General features: G+C 62.0%; 3 protein-coding genes across 5 annotated transcripts; 2 read left to right on the top strand and 1 right to left on the bottom strand.

Annotated features, from left to right (window-relative positions):
* The first annotated feature begins 477 nt into the window (after positions 1-477).
* On the top strand, positions 478-1,822 carry Phpt1 (phosphohistidine phosphatase 1). The gene is made up of 3 exons (XM_004848825.4): positions 478-720; positions 1,069-1,193; positions 1,564-1,822. The coding sequence occupies exons 1-3, from the start codon at positions 561-563 to the stop codon at positions 1,654-1,656; spliced, it is 378 nt and encodes a 125-aa protein (XP_004848882.2). The 5' UTR covers positions 478-560; the 3' UTR covers positions 1,657-1,822.
* Positions 1,823-1,995: 173 nt separating this feature from the next.
* Positions 1,996-10,605, top strand: Mamdc4 (MAM domain containing 4). Of its 3 annotated transcripts, XM_013073712.3 has the most exons (29): positions 1,996-3,281; positions 3,799-3,906; positions 3,974-4,147; positions 4,222-4,347; positions 4,490-4,620; positions 4,700-4,784; positions 4,892-5,017; positions 5,418-5,555; positions 5,640-5,728; positions 5,811-5,984; positions 6,158-6,242; positions 6,332-6,502; positions 6,588-6,704; positions 6,777-6,908; positions 6,988-7,112; positions 7,188-7,299; positions 7,425-7,541; positions 7,672-7,806; positions 7,910-8,046; positions 8,103-8,322; positions 8,396-8,533; positions 8,630-8,748; positions 8,829-8,919; positions 9,027-9,173; positions 9,302-9,436; positions 9,523-9,650; positions 9,718-9,826; positions 10,127-10,311; positions 10,392-10,605. In XM_013073712.3, exons 1-29 carry the CDS (start codon positions 3,236-3,238, stop codon positions 10,431-10,433), a joined length of 3,642 nt encoding a protein of 1,213 aa, XP_012929166.1. In that variant the 5' UTR covers positions 1,996-3,235; the 3' UTR covers positions 10,434-10,605. The 3 variants fall into 3 exon arrangements, with proteins under 3 accessions (XP_012929166.1, XP_087039044.1, XP_087039043.1); XM_087182918.1 differs by having other exon boundaries at positions 8,396-8,748; XM_087182917.1 differs by having other exon boundaries at positions 3,712-3,906; positions 8,396-8,748.
* Positions 10,606-11,509: 904 nt separating this feature from the next.
* Edf1 (endothelial differentiation related factor 1) lies at positions 11,510-14,692 on the bottom strand. The gene is made up of 5 exons (XM_004848838.4): positions 14,506-14,692; positions 12,894-12,945; positions 12,392-12,552; positions 12,092-12,185; positions 11,510-11,724 (listed from the first exon to the last, which is right to left on the bottom strand). Exons 1-5 carry the CDS (start codon positions 14,581-14,583, stop codon positions 11,663-11,665), a joined length of 447 nt encoding a protein of 148 aa, XP_004848895.1. The 5' UTR covers positions 14,584-14,692; the 3' UTR covers positions 11,510-11,662.
* Positions 14,693-18,929: the final 4,237 nt, after the last annotated feature.

Below are 18,929 nucleotides of genomic sequence, written 5' to 3'. Positions count from 1 at the left end.
TGTTAGGGGGTCGGGGATCGAGGCCTTCAGAAGTGGGGTGGGGATCAGGGACGGAGGACTTCGGACGGGGATCGGGGAGGAAGGCCCGCCGGCTCGTGGGGTCGTAGGGGACCGAGGCCTTGGGACTCTCATGGGGGTCGGGGACAGAGGTCCTGGGACAGGGGTGGTGTCGGTGATGGAGGCCTCGGACGGGCCAGAGGGCCGCGACTGACATGGGTCCCTGGGAGCTCCTCCCCTATCCCGATCGCGGGCCTCCCGACTGCCCGTTCCAGCCGTGCCACTCCGAACTCCAAAGGAAAGGAACTTCTGTCGGCAATCACCTCCCGTCCCTAGTCCACGGTCCCTTTAGCTATAGGGCGTGGTCACAAAGCTTCAAGGAACTGGATTGTAATTGGCCAGGCCGCGTCTCGGGCGGGCGGTGCGATTGGCGAAGGCTCTGGGCCCCGGCAGCATCGGCTCGTGGGATTGGCCGCGCCCGTCGCATCCCGTTTTGGCCTGACAGTCCCGGGCCGGGTGGGAGAAGGGGCCGTGGGACCCACGGGCCGGGCGCTCCGGGGACCATGGCGGCTGCGGACCTCGCTCAGATTCCTGATGTGGACATTGACCCGGAGGGAGTCTTCAAGTACGTGCTGATTCGGGTCCACTCGGCGCCGCCCTCCGGAGCCCCGGCTGGGGAGTGCAAGGAAATCGTGCGCGGCTACAAGTGGGCCGAGTACCATGGTAAGGCGGAGCGGCGAGGGCTGCGGACGGGGCCGAGGGCGGGGGGCGGGGCGAAGGAACAGGGGTGAGGCCGAGGATCACGGGGGACCTGCAGGGGGCGCTGAAGGCTAAATTGGAGGGACGCGGGGCCGTGCCAAGGGCTAGGACGGGGACGAGGCACAGGGGCGCAGGGTCTGACCCCTTCCTCCTAGGCCCGCACTCGCCCCAGCACCCCCTTCTCGCCTTGCGTCCCTGGCCGCGGGGGTTTCCTTTCCGGGGAGGGGCTTCAGAACCCCGTGCCCAGAGTTCATCCCGTGGCCTCCAAGGGCGGCCAGGGCTCGTCCTGAGGCTGCTGCTGTCCCCACCCAGCGGACATCTACGACAAAGTGTCCGGTGAGCTGCGGAAGGGGGGCTATGACTGCGAGTGCCTGGGCGGCGGGCGCATCTCCCACCAGAGCCAGGACAGGAAGATCCACGTGTATGGCTACTCCATGGTGAGCCCGACCCGGCAGGCTCTGGGCCCTGGTTCTGGCTGCAGAGCTGCTCCTGAGTCCCCAGCAGCCTGGCCTGCCCACGGGGCACTGCAGCTGCTTCAGGCTGGCCCCTCCCCTGAACAGTGCCTGGCAGAACTCTGTGTGCCGGCTCTCTGGGCCCAGGCCCTTGGGGCAGCCAGTGCTGGGGTCCCAGCCCCGACCCACTCTCCTCACAAACACCACCTGGTGCTCGAGGGCTCACCTGTGCAGCCCACCCGTCCCCAGGGCAGTCGGGATGGTAGCTTTGCTCCCCTGCCCACACCTGCTCCTGGTGAGGCTCTGGGGACTCCCAGAGCTCAGTCGGGTGGAACTAGTGCCCTCCCTTCTCCAGGGCTACGGTCGTGCCCAGCACTCTGTCTCAACTGAGAAGATCAAAGCCAAGTACCCTGACTACAAGGTCACCTGGGCAGACGATGGCTACTGAGGCCAGTGCCCAGCAGTCAAGACAGGACTCTACCCACCCAGGGTGGCTCCGGAGAGGCTGCCCAGCTCTTTGCTTCTGGACCCCTTGGCAACATGCCACCCCACCAGGCCTTGGAGCCTAGGCCAGCCTGGCCCACAGGAATTAAAAGCCTTCGTGTGTCTGCTCATCTGTGCGTCTTGGCTCCTCTGCCCCTGGGGCACCACCCAGAGCCTCCTGGCCTCTGCCCCTGGAGGCCCTGGAGAGCGGCAGTGCACGCTCAGCCCCTTGGGGTCTGATAAGGAGGCCCCAGGCTGCTGCTGTTTATGGCCTGATTGCTCCTCCACAGGATGCTATCCCAGAGGAAATCTGGGTGGAGACCTCACGAGGCCTTGCACAAGAAGTCTGTGCCTGGTCCTCATGGCCACCGGAGGCCTGCAGTGCTCACAAGTGCCCCTTTCCCAGTGCTCAGCTCAGGCTTCCGGCAGGAAGGGGCCTGGCCGATGACATCAGCTGACATTGCCTGTCACTGTCAATCTGCCCACAGGCCCAGCCCGGGGGCCTCATGTTCCTGAGTGGTCTGCTGGCCAGGGACATGTGTGACATGACCCACAGTCCTCGAGTCCAGGATTGGGTCCTGGGGCTGCTCACTGATGGACGCCAAGCAGGAGGGCCCTCCTGGCTCTGAGGGTCCCCTTGCCCTGCACCTCCCACAGCCCTGGGTCTTGGCCTGTTCCCAGCCCCACTTCCTACATGGGTAGAACACAGTGTATGGAGTCAGTGGGTGCTGGGAAAGTTAGGGAGACACTGTGCCCCGAACCTCATGTAAGCCCTTGGAGAGGTCCTGAGGCCACCATCCAGCCGAGTGCGGTGAGGCCACTCTGCCAAGGTCACCCCAGCAAGTCTGCCTGGGTGAATCTGGTGGCAGGCATGCTCCTCCTGCCCCGACTGGGCCCGTGCTGGAAGTTTCTGGCTTGCAGAACCCCGTGCCTTTCACTGACCAGCCGGCACATGGCTGCCCAGGACGATTCTGAAGGGTGAAGGAATGATGGGGTGGGGGTCCACAGTCTGGGTTCCAAGGGGTCAGGCCTTTGCCTGATCCCCAAGGCAGAGCGCCCCAGGGCACACAGGGACAGGCCACCTTGCCCCTCTTCAGTACCAGGTTAGGGCCAAGCCAGGGGCCTGAGAGAAGCACCCCACGCTCTGCACAGAGCCCTGCTCCTGGGATCCCAGCCCCCACCCACTCCGGTGGGACCCTGCCGAAGCCCCTGGGTGTCAGCCTCTGCCCAGCCCCGCCCCACACACTGGAGGGTGGGGACGAAGGTACACGGAATGGCCGTGGCCTGACCTTTGGTCGGGAGAAGCTAGGCAGGTGGGAGCTGAGCCTGGCCAGGGGCCCTTCCTGGGGACACTTTTACAGCCAGATGCTCGGCCTGCCATCCCGAGGTGGGGCCCAGCCCGGGGGCTGCAGGCATAAAAGGAGCCAAGCCCCTTCCAGTCAGAGGCAAGTCAGCAGGGCCACTGCAGGGTGAGACCTGGACAAAGTCCCCGCCACCAGGGTGCACAGCCTCCACCGCTGGGCCTCGCTTCCTCCAGCCTGGCCATGTGGCTGCCTGCATACCTCCTGCCTGCACTGGTTCTGCTCATGGGTGAGTGGGCTGGTCTTGCCCTGGGCGCCACGCAGATACCAGACCTCTCCAGAGGATGAGAGCAGCCTGCAAGGGGGACGTTCTGGAAAGCCCATGGGCCAGAGAGGGCCCGGCTAAGCCTCCTCTCCCTGCCCAGGGTGAGAGGGCCCCTAGGTGGGCACCCACTCAACTCCCTGAACCTCCCTGCCCCCTCATGTGGGGCGGGGTCGGTGCTAAGGAGTCTCCTGGGGGTCCCCTCCTGGAAGCCACATGCTCGGGTCCCTGCCCCTAGGGAGTGCCCCCCCCCCGCGCCCATAGCCTCCTCCCCTAAGTGCAGCCTCCAAGGGGCTGGGAGCCTGAGAAATGGCATGGAGCCCCCATGCCTGTTTGTGGGCCTAGGCCCCGTCCTGCAACCTGACCCCAGTCAGTGACAAATGTCCTGGCTGCTCAGGTCTGTTTCAGGAGGGCCAGCAGGTCCTGGGCACAGTGGCACAGCCAGCTGCCCTGCCTCAACCCACTCGGCTGTCTCTGCCAGCAGCGCAGGCCCTGGGCAGAGCCTGGGCCTCCAGTCCCTGCCAGAGCCCCGTCGAGGCGCAGTGCGACTTCCTATGCAACTGCAGGGACTGCTCTGACGAGACCCAGTGTGGTGAGCGGGGTCCAGCAGGGGCGGCAGGGCCAGGTTGGGGCGGACGCCTGACACCGCACTCTCCCAGGTTACCGTGTGGCCTCGCCCAGCCTGGGCACCCCCTTCACCTGCGACTTTGAGCAGGACTCCTGCGGCTGGCAGGACATCAGCACCTCAGGCTACAGCTGGGTCCGGGACCGGGCTGGGGCACAGCCTGAGGGGCCCGTGGCTCACGCCGACCACACGCGTGGCACTGACCTAGGTGAGGCCCCGTGTCTGTGCAGCTCCCCTGCTCAGCCTCCATGTGTCTCCTGACTGCTGTCCACTCCCCACCAGGCTGGTACATGGCCGTGGGCACTCACCTCGGGACAGAGGCCTCCATCGCAGCCCTGCGCTCCCCTGTGCTGCGTGAGGCAGGTCCCGCCTGCGAGCTGAGGCTCTGGTACCAGGCCGCATCTGGAGGTGCGGCTCGGGGACCCCAGACCGGGGTGGGCAGATGGCTCCAGGGAAGGATGGGGGCACCTGAGGGCCAGGAGGGATCCCCGGAGGAGGGCCCAGGGTACTGCAGAGCTGAAGCCACCCCAGGACCCCCCAAATGCCGCAGATGTGGCCGAGCTGCAGCTGGAGCTGACCCACCGTGCAGAGACGCTGACCCTGTGGCGGAGCTCAGGGCCCTGGCGTCCTGGCTGGCAGGCGCTGGCGGTGACTACCGGCCGCATCCAGGGCGACTTCCGAGTGAGCGGGGTGTCTGGTGCCAGGGGCAAGGGATGGCCTGGGCCCCAACTGAGGCCCTGAGGACACCTCCCCTCTTCAGGTGACCTTCTCTGCCACCCGAAACGCCACGCACAGGGGTGCTGTGGCCTTGGATGACGTGGAGTTCTGGGACTGTGGGCTCCCCAGTAAGGACCCCGTCACCCGGCCCGGCCCTGGTGGGCGGGGTCAGGGGCCTCACTGCTCACTCCCCCGCTGTGCGTCCTGGGCCCCTCACCTGGTCACTCTCTCCCAGCCCCCCAGGCCACCTGCCCCGTGGGCCACCACCACTGCCAGAATGCAGCCTGCATAGAATCCCACCAGCTCTGTGACCGGGAGGACAACTGTGGAGATGGCTCTGACGAGGACCTGCTCACCTGCAGTGAGGCGGGGCCGCTGTGTGGGCGGGGCCGCAGCGGGGGACCGGAGTCCAGGCCCTGACCTCCGGGATCCTTCAAAGAACAGGGCAGCTGGGCGTGCTGGCACATGGCTGTAATCCCCACATTCTGGGAGACTGAGGCAGGAGGATCGCCCAGGCTGGGCAACTTAAGGAGACCCTGTCTCAAAACAGAATAAAAACTTTTTTAAAGGGCTGGGCATACAGCTCCATGTGAAAGCTCTGGGTTCAATCCTCAGTACCACAGAAAGATGAAAAAAGCACCACGGGCTTGTCCAAGAATGTGCATCTCAGCACGGTCCTTCTGAAGGTGGGGTAGCCAGGGGCCACCCTAGAGTGGGCCCTGCGGCCGCAGGTGGCCCTGACAACCCTGCCCCCGCCCTAGGCCACCACACGGCCACTGACTTTGAGACAGGCCTGGGCCTGTGGACCCACTCAGAGGGCCCGGCCTGGAACCACAGCACCGGCAGCCCCAAAGGCTCGGCTTGGCCGAGCAGAGACCACAGCCGGAACAGTGCACAGGGTGAGGCCCTCAGGAACCCGGGCCACTGCCCTGGCCCCGTGGCCACAGCCAGGGACAGGAGCCCACACCCACCGTCTCCCCCAGGGTCCTTCCTGGTCTCCACGGCCAAGCCTGGCAGCCCTGCTGTCCTCCTCAGCCCCCAGCTGCAAGCCTCAGGCTCCCACAACTGCTCGGTGAGGTGGTGCCTGGACCTGGGCTCTGGGACCCGCCGCCCAGTGCCCGTCACAGGGGCCCTGACTGCCAGGTCCCTTCCAGCTCATCTTCTACCACTACCTGCATGGCTCTGAGGATGGCCGCCTCCAGCTGCTCCTGCACACGCAGGGCCCCAGGGCCTCCCAGGCTCCTGTGCTGCTTAGGCAGCGCCAGGGTGAGCTGGGGGCAGCCTGGGTCCGAGACCAAGTGGACGTCCGGAGCGCCCAGCCCTTCTGGGTGAGGCTGGCCAGGCAGGGGCAGGGGCACTCTGCCAGGGCAGGGAGGGAGCCCGGGGTCCCAGCAGGGACGGCTGAGGGGGCCAAGCGGGGTGTCCCAGAGCAGGGGCCACGGCCGGGAGCATTCCCAGGGAGCACAGGGGACCAGGCGCCCCTGAGCACCCTCTCTGCCAGATCCTCCTGACTGGGGAGACGGGTCCTGGAGGTGTCGTGGGGCTGGATGACCTGATTCTGTCCGACCACTGCACGGTGGCCCCAGGTGACCGCCCCGCCCCGCCCCGCCCCGCCCACCTCCCTGCTGGGAGAGGCTCAGTGTGCAGCCCCACGTGACCTCACTCTGCCCCACAGGGGCGGTGCTGACTCCTGCAGCTTGGCCCAAGGCCCCCTGGCCCCAGCAGTCCAGCCTGCAGGGTTCCTGCCAGCCAGGGCAGCTGGCCTGCGGGGACCTGTGTGTGCCCCTGGAGCAGCTGTGCGACTTCCAGCCCCAGTGTGCCCAGGGCGAGGACGAGCAGGAATGTGGTAGGAGGCAGCCTGTGCCGCAGTGGGAGTCTGGGCAGACAGGGGTCTCGTGGCCCGCTGCCCCTCCAGCCCAGCTCTGTTCTAGGCACCACAGACTTCGAGTCCGCCACAGCTGGGGGCTGGGAGGACGCCAGCGTAGGGCGGCTGCAGTGGGTGCGGCTGGCAGCCCAGGAGCGTGGGGGCCCAGGCAGGACTGCTGCAGGTGAGGCCTTCAGTGTCCCCACACCGGAGAGGGGCCCTGAATGAATGGCTCTGAGCCCCTGCTCTTCCCCAGGGCACTTCCTGTCCGTGCAGAGGGCCTGGGGGCAGCTGAGGGCTGAGGCCCGGGCCCTCACACCCGTGCTGGGCCCCTCTGGCCCTCACTGTGAGCTCCACATGGCCTACTACTTCCACAGTCGCCCCCGAGGTACTGCCCCCAGCCCTCTCTGCCCTTGGTGCCTGTATGGGAAGGGTCCACGGAGGCCCACCCTCTGACCCCTCGCCAGGCTTCCTGGCCCTGGCTGTGGTGGACAGCGGCTCCCGGGAGCTGGTGTGGCAGGCCCCAGGGGGCAGCTCCTGGGACTGGACGCTGGACAAGGTCCTTCTTGGGGCGCACCGCAGGCCCTTCCAGGTGAGGCGGGCAGCCTGGTTAGGGGGTCCTCAAAGAGCTAGCCCTGATTTACAGCCCTCTCCCTCCACCCTGAAGCTGGAGCTGGTCGCCCTGCTGGACTTGGACGGACCTGGCCAGCAAGGGGCTGGGGTGGACAACGTGACCATGAGGAACTGCAGCCCCACAGTGACCACTGAGAAGGACAGAGGTCCCTCTTGCCCCCCTCCCAGCAGACGTCCCCCAGCCCACTCTAGGGACCCCGGGAAGCCCGACTTCCTCTCGTCTTGGGGAGGCTGCAGGTAGGGCTTGTGCTAACACTGCTGCCCACCCCAGAGGTCACCTGTAACTTTGAGCGGGATGCGTGTGGCTGGCACCTGAGCCACCTCACAGACGTCCACTGGCACCGGGTGGAAAGCCACAGCTCTGGGTACGACCACACCACTGGTCAAGGTAGGGGGACCTTAGGACCAGGAAACCCTGGCACCCTGGAATATGGGAGGACTTCAAACTGGGGACCCCTCACCCAGGGGTCCTCAGGCCTAGGAGTGCGTCCTGCAGCTCAGCCTGGTGCCCTGCACAGGTTTTTTCATGCTCCTGGACCCCACGAACCCCCTCAGCCGCGACCACCACGCCCACCTGCTCACTGAGCCCCAGGTGCCGGCAGCCCTGGACCAGTGCCTCGGCTTCTGGTTCCTCCTTCACGGACCCCAGATCGGTGAGTGAGCACTCCAGCTGGCAGGGCATCCGAGGATGCCCACTGGGGACTTGGGGATTGGGATTTGGGGGCTGGTCCCCTCCAAACCCTACTACCCCCCCAGGGACACTGCGCCTGGCCATGAGGAGGAACAAGGAGGAGGAAGTTCAGCTCTGGTCTGGGTCGGGCACCCATGGAAACCGTTGGCACCAGGCCTGGGCCACCCTGAACCACCAGCTGGAGCCCAGCACCAAGTACCAGGTGAGCCTGTCCGGGACGGGGGGCCAGGCTCAGCCAGCTGACACCTGCTCCTGCAGCTGCTATTTCAGGGCCTCCGGGATGGGTATCACGGCATCATGGCGCTGGACGACGTGACTCTACAACCTGGCACCTGCCCGGCCCCCCAGCGCTGCTCCTTCGAGGAGTCTGCCTGCAGCTTCTCCTCCGGTGGGCAAGGCCTGTGGAGGCGCCAAGCCAGTGCTTGGGGCCATGCTGCCAGGGGCCCCTGGACAGACCACACCACGGAGACAGCCCAAGGTATGGGCCTGCCCTGCCCTAGGGATGGGCCTGGGGTGGGCGCAGGGCAGGCAGGCTGACACTGCCCCCCCAGGGCACTACATGGTCGTGGACACAAGCCCAGACGTGCTGCCCCGGGGCCACATGGCCTCCCTGACCTCGGAGGAGCACTGGGCCCTACCCCGGCCCGCCTGCCTGACCTTCTGGTACCACCTGAGCCTGCAAAGCCCAGGTAAGGGGCTGCAGGAGGGGCCTCTGTGGGTGTGGGGCTCCCGTGGGCCCTGTGCCGGCTGGGCAGCCAGGTGGGCACCTCCCCGTGGTGTGGCAGGCACTCTGCAGGTCCGTGTGGAAGAGGGGGGGCGGCACCAGACACTCAGCATCAGTGAGCACGGCGCGCTGGCCTGGCGCCTGGGCAGCATGGACGTGCACGCCGAGCAGGCATGGAGGGTGAGTGTCCCACCCAGGGCGCTGGGGAGCCATCCTCCAGGGTCACCCGCACTAGCTGCAGCTCTGGCCTTGCCCCACAGGTAGTGTTCGAGGCAGTGGCCGCAGGTGTGGAGCACTCCTACATTGCACTGGACGACGTTTTCCTCCAGGACGGGCCCTGCCCTCAGCCAGGTGGGAGGCTATGTGGCCTGTGGGTGCCACCAGAGCTGTGCCATGCCCAGCTCCTGGCCTGGACCCAGCCGGGCCGGGAGCGCCACTCACCTGCCTCCTCCTCCCAGGGTCCTGTGACTTCGAGTCCGGCCTGTGTGGCTGGAGCCACCTGGCCTGGCCAGGCCTGGGCGGGTACAGCTGGGATTGGAGCAGTGGTGCGGCACCGTCCCCATATGCCCGGCCCCCCGTGGACCACACTCTGGGCACCGAGGCAGGTGTGCTGGGAAGGGGGACCCTGAGCCCCACTGCACTTGGCCTGCCTGGCACTGAGGCACAGCCCTGCCTACAGCCTGGGGGTCCACAGGGCCGCGGGGGCACAGCCTGCACCTGCTCTTGTTCCCAGGCCACTTTGCCTTCTTTGAGACGGGTGTGCTGGGTGCTGGGGGCCGTGCGGCCTGGCTGCGCAGTGAGCCCCTGCCAGCCACTGCGGCCTCCTGCCTTCGCTTCTGGTACCTCATGGGCTTCCCTGAGCACTTCTGTGAGTTGGTAGGCCCGGGGGCCTAGGAGTAGGGAATGGGAAGGCAGCTTCCGAGGCCGGGCCTGACCCGCCCTGTCCCTCTTCAGACAAGGGCGAGCTGCACGTGCTCCTGGCCAGCTCCCGGGGCCGGTTGGAGGTGTGGGCTGCGGGCGGGCGGCTGCGGCACCAATGGCTGGAGGCCCAGGTGGAGGTGGCCAGCGACGAGGAGTTCCAGGTGAGGCTTCGGGTCCCCAGCAGGCTGCACGCCCCGCCCCCCTCCCAGCCTTTCCTGTCCCCCGCAGGTAGTGTTTGAAGCCACACTGGGTGGCCAGCCAGTGCAGGGGCCCATTGCCCTGGATGACATCGAGTACCTGGCCGGGCAGCACTGCCAGTGGCCTGCACCGAGCCCAGGTGAGCACTGGGCTCCTGGCCGGGCCTTCCCATGGTGCCCCACCAGCCCTCACCCTGCGCTGTCCACCAGGCCGTGTCAGCTCTCGCTGCCCCTCCCAGCCCGGCCTTCCTGTGAGCACTGTGCTCCCAGCACTCACGCTCTGGGGGTGCCTGCCCTGGGTCCCACAAGGCCCAGCCCGTGCTAGGTGCAGCTGCATGAGGAAAAGGGCCTCAGCGGGGTCAGATCCCCTTCAGAGACCCCACAGCCAGCAAGGGTGAGGGACCAGGGCGCCCTGGCTTCCTCTGTGCCTCAACCCGCAGAGGACACAGCAGCACACGTGTCAGTGCTGGCCGCGGTCAGCGGGGCCCTGGTCTTCCTCGTGCTCCTGGTGCTCCTGGGACTTGCAGGGCGGCACTGGCTACAGAAGAGCGGGGGCTGGGGCTGGCCCTTCCAGAGGGACAAGGACCTGGCAGCCCCTGGCTTTGACAACATCCTCTTCAGTGCGGTAGGAGCCCCAGGAGAGGGGGCTGGGCTACAAGGCCCCACCTCTTCTGCTGAGGTCACGAAGCCCCTCCTTTCTTCTAGGATCAAGTCACCCTCCCTGCAGCTGTCACCAGCGACCCATAGATCACCAGTCCGGGCCCTGGCCCCTCGTGCGACACCTCACCTGCCACTTTGGGCCTAGACTGCACTCACACCCTCCAAGGCTGGGCAGCCCAGGCCTCCCCACCCAATGGCATGGCTGGGGTCCCTGCCCTGTGAATAAACACCCATGTCCTTGAGGGCAGCGTGACTCTCAGGCTGGGTCAGCGTGTCCGTCCTGGCCTCAGGCTGCCAGAGGGAAGTGTGCAGCCCCTCCCTGCTTCTCAGCGCAGTTGAGACCCACAGGCCTCAGGTGACGACGCAGGCAGACCCAGGGCCAGGCCGGCACAGGGGCACCCTCCCCACAGACAGCCGTGGGCCCCAGTGCGCGGACTCTGCACCCACTGATGGGAGTCACCCCCCGAGTGCAGGGTCCCTGGGGGGTGTCAGGCCACTGGGGGGGCGGTGGTGCTGTCCAGGGTGAAAGCTGCCGTGCTGAAGTGTCCCACAGCACTTCTGAGCAGGTGACAGGAGAGCCCGAAGGGGACACTGCCTGCTGTGCATGTGTGGACAGGATCGGCCTAAGCAAGCAAGGTGTCCACTGCTGCCACAGCCCCAGGTGCGGGTCCTGCAGCTGTGACACCCACAGCACCTCAGGGCTGTCTTGTGGAGGGGCCAACCCGCCTGGTGAGCCAGGCGCTGCCTTCTCCCCACCAAGGAGCTATGCTGGGCTCCTACCTGTGCCACCAGCTGAGGAGGGCGGCAGGGGTCATGGCCAGTACCAGCCTGGGTCACAGGTGCCAGGCTGGCTGATGCCCAGAGTCTGGGCAGGTGGGTGGCAGGAATACCCCTGAAGGCAAGGACTCACTCCAAGTCTGGGGCATCTGTCATGCAGCTCCACTCTGTCCTCTCCACTGTGGCCCAGCGCCAGGAGGAGGCCAGAGGCCCAGGGGAAGGGTGTGTGGGCCCAGCCTCCCTAAAAGCCACCCCCTCCTGGCGAGGTGGCCTTGCAACGCCCCAGCTTCAAGCTGCAAGTGCCAACAGGTGGCACACGGGAGAAGGTACCACTGCACGTCCTGACCCGAGGGCAGGAGGCCGGAGGAAAGAGCTGGGAGGCAGGCTTAGCAAGGGTTCTCTTTGTTTGACAGCAGGGCAGGTCGGCTGCGGGCCTGACCCTGTGTTCCGCAGGGCTGCACTAGGCGGCCACATCTGTGCTGGTGTCGGGGACCCAGCCGGGAGGCTCAGCCGGAACGCGCTGTTTCGAGGCTTTGTGCTCATTTCGCCCGAGGGCCCTTCTCGATGGGCTTCCCGATGTCCTTGCCCCTGAGCTTGAGGCCTGAAAGAGGGCAGAGGCCACTGACCACGCTGCAGCTGTGCCCATCGGCCCCAGGGTGCGGGCGTCCACCCTGTCCCCGGCAGGCTCCTTCCCACAGCAGCCCCAGTCGAAGTCGAGTGCTGCGAGCTGGTGAGTCGAGAAGGCAGGCAGTGAGCGATTTCCCAGCGAAGCCGGCGTGAGCTCTGCAGACCACGTCGTGGGGCCGTGGGGCCGTGGGGCCGCTGCAGCAGGGGACTGTGGCACAGGACCCGCAACCCTGCTTTCTGAGGACCCACAGTGCCCCTGAGAAGCCAAAGGTGGACAACACCCCAGCCGCAGGGCCCACTCAGGAGGGCACCACCCCACCGAGACGGCCAGGGACACTCACCAATGGCTCGCTCAATTTTGCCCAGAACCTGGTTATTTGGAATGGCCCGCCCACTCTCATAGTCTGCGATGACTTGCGGCTTTTCGTTGATTTTCTGGAGACAAGGTGTCCCTTAGACGCGCTGGCCAGAGGGACACGGCTCCTGGGAGGCTGGGATCCCACCCACTGCAGCTGAGGCTCATGCCACAGCTGCTCTGACCTGGCTGCCCACAGGCCTCGGGCTACAGCCCCTACCCCCAGCCAGAAGCCTACCACCCTCCCGCCACCACCCTCCCCAGCCTGGTGCCACAGCAGCCTCACCGTGGCCAGGTCCTTCTGCGTCAGCCCCTTGCTCTGCCGGCCCCGCTGGATCACCTTGCCCACCTCCAGGGTCACCCGGTCATGATGCAGCTCCTCTGTCTCCCGGTCCAGCTTGGCTGTGTTCTTGGTGATCGAGTGCTGCTTGTTCTGCCCAGCAGCCCCTGGAGGTGGAACGCACAGAGCAGAGGAGTCTGCAGTTAATGTGAGGGAAAATGGTTTCAGAGCAGCTACCTGGCTGACAGCTCCAGGCTTGGCATGACCAAACCGGGCTGCCCCATAGCCACAGCACAAGAGCAGTCCCAGAGTCCGCTCTCAGCCAGGGGGCAGATGGGAGATCCGGTCCTGCTGACCTCACGCAGCCCAGAGCTGTGCCAGCAAGATTTTGCCACCTCCATACTGTCCGTGACTTCTGACAGAGGTCCCCAACCACACTCAAGGCAGACAACCCCACAGCACGTCCTAGTTTGCAAGTGGAAACAGGACATTTCCTGTGTGTACCTACATTTCTTGGAGGTCTCCACGTCTTCGCCTCGTCTCTGAGCTGCTAAGATGGCCTAGAAGACGAGAACATGCATTTGGATGACAATTAGCTTTGGCAGTGTCCTGCAGACGCGTCAGCACACTGCCAGGGGCCTGAAGATGCACAGGGCTGGGCTTTATGGCTGCTGCCTGACAGCCCACCCCTCTCTATCCGGGTCTCACTTTCGACGGTTTCAGGGATTGGTCGGTCCAAAAATATTACATGGAAAATTCTAGAAATAAAAAATGCATAAATTTCAAATTGTTCATGTTTGCAGAAGTATGGCGCAGTCTCTTGCTGTTCCTCATGGTGTGCCACTCAGGATGCAAATCATACCCACGCTGTGGACGCCGCCTGCCCATTCCTCACTGAGCAGCCATCTCGGTCCCCAGGCTGACGTGGGGTCACGGCAGTGGCACTGCTATGGGGTGCTTGTGTTTGGGTGCACACCACTGCCTGATCCAGCCTCACAGTCCCGCCAGATCTCCACACCTTGCCACAGGCGCCGCATTGTCACCAGGGTGAGGGTGACAGTACCAGCAGAGACCGAGTTCACATTTATCACAGTACAGCGTCACAACCATGCTCTCTCATCACTGCTGTTCCTCTCTTACATGGACAGTGACTAATGCACACGTTAATACTGTCACGGAAGTGTCCGAGTAAGAAAAAGCACTTAGGGCCTGGTAGGACCCAGACTCAGGCAGCCCTGAACACCAGAGGACCACATATACAGAACCCCCGCGAGTGACCAGGCAACTTGCTGCTTCTACACTGAGACAGACCTCGGGACTCTTCTAGAACTCCGGGTCTGACACAGACTTACACTGCTACATCGAAGCCTCCTGCAAAATCAGGAAGAAACCCAGCCGTCCTGGCCTGGCCGCCTCCCTAATGAGACAGAAATGACAGCCCGCGGACGCCTTCGGTCTCCCGGGAAACGTGACCAACACCAGTGACGGCTCCAGGTCACCGAGGCGGAACAGACCCTGTTTCTTGATGCGCTTAACACTTCAGAGAGGCGACTTGTGGGCATTTCACCCGAGGTGCAGAGTCGCTTCCCAGTCAGCTCAAACGACTCCGGGGCTGTGGCTATGCAGTGTCCCCGGAAGAGAGAAGGAATCCGGGCACAACTGCCAACCCGGGCTGGTCACGAGCCGGTCTCCAGGGCCCCTGGCCTGCGTGGCTCCAGGGCACCTGCCAGCGGCCTCCCCCACACCACTGCCTCCTGCCGCCGAAGCCGAGTCCGCACCGGGCCGGACAGCGCCCCGTGGGCTCCGTGGGCAGCAGCCCCAGCAGAGGCCGGCACAGCAGCCACTGCGGGCCGGGGGAGCCTCAGCAGGCGGCCCGCCCCGGGCCCCGCTCGCACCTCGGTTCTCTGCCCCACACCTGTCCCCACCGCGGCCTTTGCCCAGCCCCGCCGCCGGCCCCCAGCCCTGGACCCCTGGACCCCTGGTCCCACCCTGCCCCGCCCCGCCGGCCCCCAGGCTCCCGCCCCACGGTCTCCGTCACGGCCCTGCCCCTCGTCCCCAGCCCCGCCGCCTGTGCCCAAGGCCCCGCCCGGCCCGGCCCGGCCGCCCCGCCGGCCAGACACCTGCTTGGACTTGGCCTGCGCGGCCGTGGGGCCCTTCTTGCGCAGCACCGTCACGGTGTCCCAGTCGCTCTCGGCCATGGCGCGGCGGCAGCGCTCCCTCCCGCGGCTCCGGCAGCTGCTCTAGACCTGGCGCAGCGACACGACGTCCCTCCGTCGCCTCCCCGCTTCCGGCGTCCTCGCTGCGGCCCCGCCCCCGACTCCCATTGGACAATAGCTGGAGGGGCGAGCCCTTTCGTGGATGCGGACCAATCCGCGCCCGCTCCTAGGAGACGCGCCGGCCGCCGCGGGCTACGTGTGGAGCGCGACGTCTGGTCCGTGCAAGGTGCCTGCGGCCTGGGGTCTCCGAGAAGCGGGGTGCGGGGGAGCGGAGGGCTGCGGGGCAGAGGAGAGGTCTGGGGAGAGAGGTGGGAGGAAAGGAGGGGTTTGGGGAAAGAGGGGATAGATACCTAGGGGTGAGGTCTGGGGCGCAGGTGATCCCCCCCCCCACTTAGCTATCTTCCTAACCCATTGGACTACGTCTGTGTTATTTATACTTACGTAGTATTTTAAAATATCTTTATAATATATGATCTGTTGTGAAAAATGTAAGCCCCACAAGCATCAAAACTTTATAAAAATAAGGTATGAATTAACTGCTAGACGTCTCATTTGTTGGGGGGTGCGCTAAGAATTGAATCCAGGGAACACTGATCTACATCCCCATCCCCTTTTAATTTTTTAATTTTGAGATGGGGTCTGGCTGAGTTGCCCAGGCTGGACTTGAACTTGGAATCCTCCTGCCTCAGCCTCCTGCGTAGCTGGGACTACAGGCATGCATTTCTAAACCAGCTGACAGCGCTCTTTAATGCTTTTGCTGGCTGTATTGGGCTACCTTCTCTTCATTACCTCGTCAAGATTTTGCAGATCCATCTTCTAGGAAGAATGGAAAGATGATTCAGCTGTTTCTCTATGTGCTTGAACAAGTGTATATCAAACTTAGTATTGACATTCGCTTGGATAAAACTCCAGGATTCCCATGAATGAGCTCGTGGTTTACAGACCCTGTCACGGGTTTCTGTTCCACAACAGCAATTTAGAAAATTGCAGTGTCACTCAAGAAGAAAAAGGGTTCTCTTTAGACCGTGATCCCAGCACTTGGGAGGCTGAGGCAGGAGGATCACAGAGAGCTCAAGGGCAGCCTGGGCTACATAGTGAGTTCAAGGGCAGCCTGAACTACATAGCAAGACCCTGTCTCACACATACACACAAAAAAACAACAAACCAAAAGAAAACAGGTTCTTTGGTGCATTAAGTTGTGTACACCACAGGAGCACACATGTTCCTTGAAAGTGAGGGTTTTTGTCCTTCCCGGGCATTGGAGGAAGCAGACCCTTGCTGGCTGAGTGGCTGCAAGCCTTGTTTCTCCTTTGATTCTGACTCAGAGCCTGGCGCCATGCACATGGGCAACCGGCACCCTTAGGAGACATCCCTGCCCTGACAGCCAGCTAGGATGGGGGCAAACCGCAGAAAGTGTCCCGTGAACCTGACAGAGTGCAGCCAGCTCTCTCCCCGGCATTGTGTGCCCGATGTGCTAGGCTGGGATCACTGTGGCACTGGATCCAAGAGTGATGCAGGTGGTGGCAGCCCCAACACCCTGCAGCCCGAAGGTCCTGCACAGTGGGAGCCGACTGGCCCTGGACAGGGCCGTCACACCTAGCCCCACACGCGTCCACCGGGACACCCAGTGTCTGTCTGGGTCTTGGGCAGGGCTTTGGCCCCAGCGTACAGGCTGCCCGCTGCCCGCTTTGGGCCTCCTGCACCAGGGTGTGGGACGGGCTCGGTTTCTGTGAGCCCCTGCCTGACCCCTCCCCAAGGTCACCTTGTGCCCTGCCTGTGGCGCTGTGGGTTAGGGCTCAGGATGGGCGCCTTGGGGGTGGAGCTGCTGTAGGGCACAGAACGGGGAAGGGGTCTGTGAGCAGTTCTTCCTTCTGTCCTGTACCTTGGAGTTATTGTTTGTCTTCAGGCATGGAAAAAAGACCACTGTAAAGCCCTCTGGGAAACAAAAAATGGCGATACTGGGCCGGGCTTTAGCTCAGTGGTTTCGCCGCCTGTTGCGCAAGTGCAAGGGCCCAAGTTCCATCCCCGGTACCAAAAAAAAAAAAAAAAGGCGATACTACCTCTAGATCCAAGTTCCTGTCTGCCTGAGAACCTTTATTTTTATTGTCACTTTTTTTGTTGTTCTTTTCATTTTATTTTTGTTTTGTTTTGTTTTTGGTACCAGGGATTGAACTTGGGACCTTCTGCTTGCAAGGCAGGCAGCAGCACCACTGAGTTAAATCCCCCAGTTGTTTTTTTGAAACAGGGTCTTGCTATATAGCCCAGCCTGGCCTCAAACTTGTAGCAGTCCTCCTGCCTCAGCCTCCTAAGTGCTGAGATCACAGGTGTGCACCACCCCTGGCGCCTTCTTTGTTGACATGTTGTAATACCATCTGCTGCAAATGAATTGTCTCTCCTTTCATTTCACTAAAGTCTGTTTTGCCCTAGTTTCTGAACCCCATGTTACACCTGTATCCCAGTGTCTTCCGACCTCCCTTGCCTCCTTTCGTCTCCTTGTCTCCTGCAGCAGGCGGTGAGACGAGTCTGTCCTCTAGCTGCTCTTGCAATTCCACTGGGCTTCAGTTTTCCTATTTGGTGTTTGAGGGCAGCTTTGTTTGTATTAGCCCTACTGGGCACTATGGAGCTTCTTAGGCCTATCAAGGTTTTTCATCACATTGGCAAAGTTTAACTAATACTTAATTATTTCTATTTATTTATTTATTTTTGGTGTGTGTTTTTTTTTTGTTTTTTTTTTGGTACTGGGGATTGAACTCGGGTCCTTGTGCTTGCGCAGCAGATAGTAAAACCACTGAGCTAAATCCCTAGCCCTATATTTGGTGTTTTGACACAGGGTTTCCCTATACAGTTCAGGCTGGCCTTGAACTCACTATCAAACTCACAGTGATCCTATTGCTTCAACCTCTAGAGTGCTGGGATTACAGATGTGAGTCACCACACCCAGAAGTACTTAAATATTTTTCTTTTTTCTCCTATTCTCTCTTTTTTCTACTTCTGAAACACCAATTAATTTATGTAATTCCACAGCTCTCTCTCCTCCCTCCCTCCCTCCCTCCCTCCCTCCCTCCCTCCCTCCCTCCCTCCCTCCCTCCCTCTCTCTCTCTCTCTCTCTCTCTCTCTCTTTCTCTCTTTCTTTCTCTCTCTCTCTCTTTCTCTCTTTCTTTCTCTCTCTGGTGGTACTGGGGCTTAAACCCAGGACCTTCACCCTGTACCCTCAGACCTTTTTTTTTTTTCCATTCTTAAATTCTTCTATTGGTACCTTTTAGGTATACAGTATGTTTACATTTGTCACTGGGTGCGTGTACCTGCACGTGATGTATCTTGGTTCTTATTTTTTCCCCATTACCTGTGCCCCCTTCACCCCCTCCACCCTTCCCATTTACATAGACTTTGTTTCCTTTTCTTTTTTCTTTTCTCATAATTTTTTCTTTCCATTCTTTCCTTTCCCCATCTCCTCCCACCACCTTTACCCCTTTGGACCTTTTCCTATTTCAAAGTATCAATTATTAGTTATTAATCCTTGTAATCTTTATTTACACTCTCAGTTTCTCACACTAGAGAAACTATTCAGTATTTACACATGTGTGTCCTATTTATTTCACTTAAGAGAATGGCCTCAGGAGCCGGGGATTTAGCTCAGTGGTTCTGCTGCCCGCCTCACAAGTGCAAGGATGAGAGTTCAATCCACGGTACCAAAAAAAAAAAAAAGAGGATGCCCTCAATATGCATCCACTTAGCTATAAATGACTCCAGTTTCTGTTCTTTATGGCTGAGTAGTACTCCATTTTATAAAAATACCCCATCTTTTTTATCCAGTCTCCAGTTGATGGGCACTTGGGCTGTTTCCAAGTTTTAGCTATTACAAACTGTGCCACTATAAACATGGGTGCACATATATCACTGTGGTATGATTCTTTTAATTCTTTTGGGAAAATACCCACCAGGGGAATAGCTGGGCCAAATGGGACCTCCAGCCCTCATTCTTTTTTTTTTTTTTTTTGATACTGGGGATTGAACTCGGGACCTTGTGCTTGCGAGGCAGGCAATGGCACCACTGAGCTAAATCCCTGGCCCCTGCCCTTGTTCTTTGAGGAATCTCCACACTGATTTCCACAGTGGTTCCACCAGTCTGCACTCCTACCAACAATGGAGAAGGGTTCCTTTCTCTCCACACCCCTGCCAGCATTTGTTACTGGCTGATTTCTTTATAACAGCCATTCTTTCTGGGGTGAGGTGGAATCTCAGTGTTGTTTTCATCTGCATCTCTCGAGTGACCAGTGATGTTGAACATTTTTTCATATATTTATTTGCTGCTTTAACTTCTTGTTCTG

This window comes from Heterocephalus glaber, unplaced genomic scaffold, assembly GCF_053883595.1.
Source record: "Heterocephalus glaber isolate CG9 unplaced genomic scaffold, H.glaber_assembly_v1.0 deba00001479, whole genome shotgun sequence".
Lineage (NCBI taxonomy): Eukaryota > Metazoa > Chordata > Mammalia > Rodentia > Bathyergidae > Heterocephalus > Heterocephalus glaber.
The sequence above is the reverse complement of the archived record's forward strand: the minus strand, read 5'-3'. Positions and strand labels throughout refer to the sequence as shown.

Bases quoted from the DNA above. Each gene is read 5' to 3' on its own strand.
- Phpt1 (XM_004848825.4), top strand. From the start codon at position 561: ATGGCGGCTGCGGACCTCGCTCAGATTCCTGATGTGGACATTGACCCG. The intron at 721-1,068 runs GTAAGGCGGAGC...GTCCCCACCCAG, and splicing joins CAAGTGGGCCGAGTACCATG to CGGACATCTACGACAAAGTG. The intron at 1,194-1,563 runs GTGAGCCCGACC...TCCCTTCTCCAG, and splicing joins ACGTGTATGGCTACTCCATG to GGCTACGGTCGTGCCCAGCA.
- Mamdc4 (XM_087182917.1), top strand. From the start codon at position 3,236: ATGTGGCTGCCTGCATACCTCCTGCCTGCACTGGTTCTGCTCATGG. The intron at 4,148-4,221 runs GTGAGGCCCCGT...ACTCCCCACCAG, and splicing joins CACGCGTGGCACTGACCTAG to GCTGGTACATGGCCGTGGGC. The intron at 5,556-5,639 runs GTGAGGCCCTCA...CGTCTCCCCCAG, and splicing joins CAGCCGGAACAGTGCACAGG to GGTCCTTCCTGGTCTCCACG.
- Edf1 (XM_004848838.4), bottom strand. From the start codon at position 14,583: ATGGCCGAGAGCGACTGGGACACCGTGACGGTGCTGCGCAAGAAGGGC. The intron at 12,946-14,505 runs GTGTCTGGCCGG...CTCGTCTTCTAG, and splicing joins CGCAGGCCAAGTCCAAGCAG to GCCATCTTAGCAGCTCAGAG. The intron at 12,553-12,893 runs GTAGGTACACAC...TTCCACCTCCAG, and splicing joins CGTGGAGACCTCCAAGAAAT to GGGCTGCTGGGCAGAACAAG.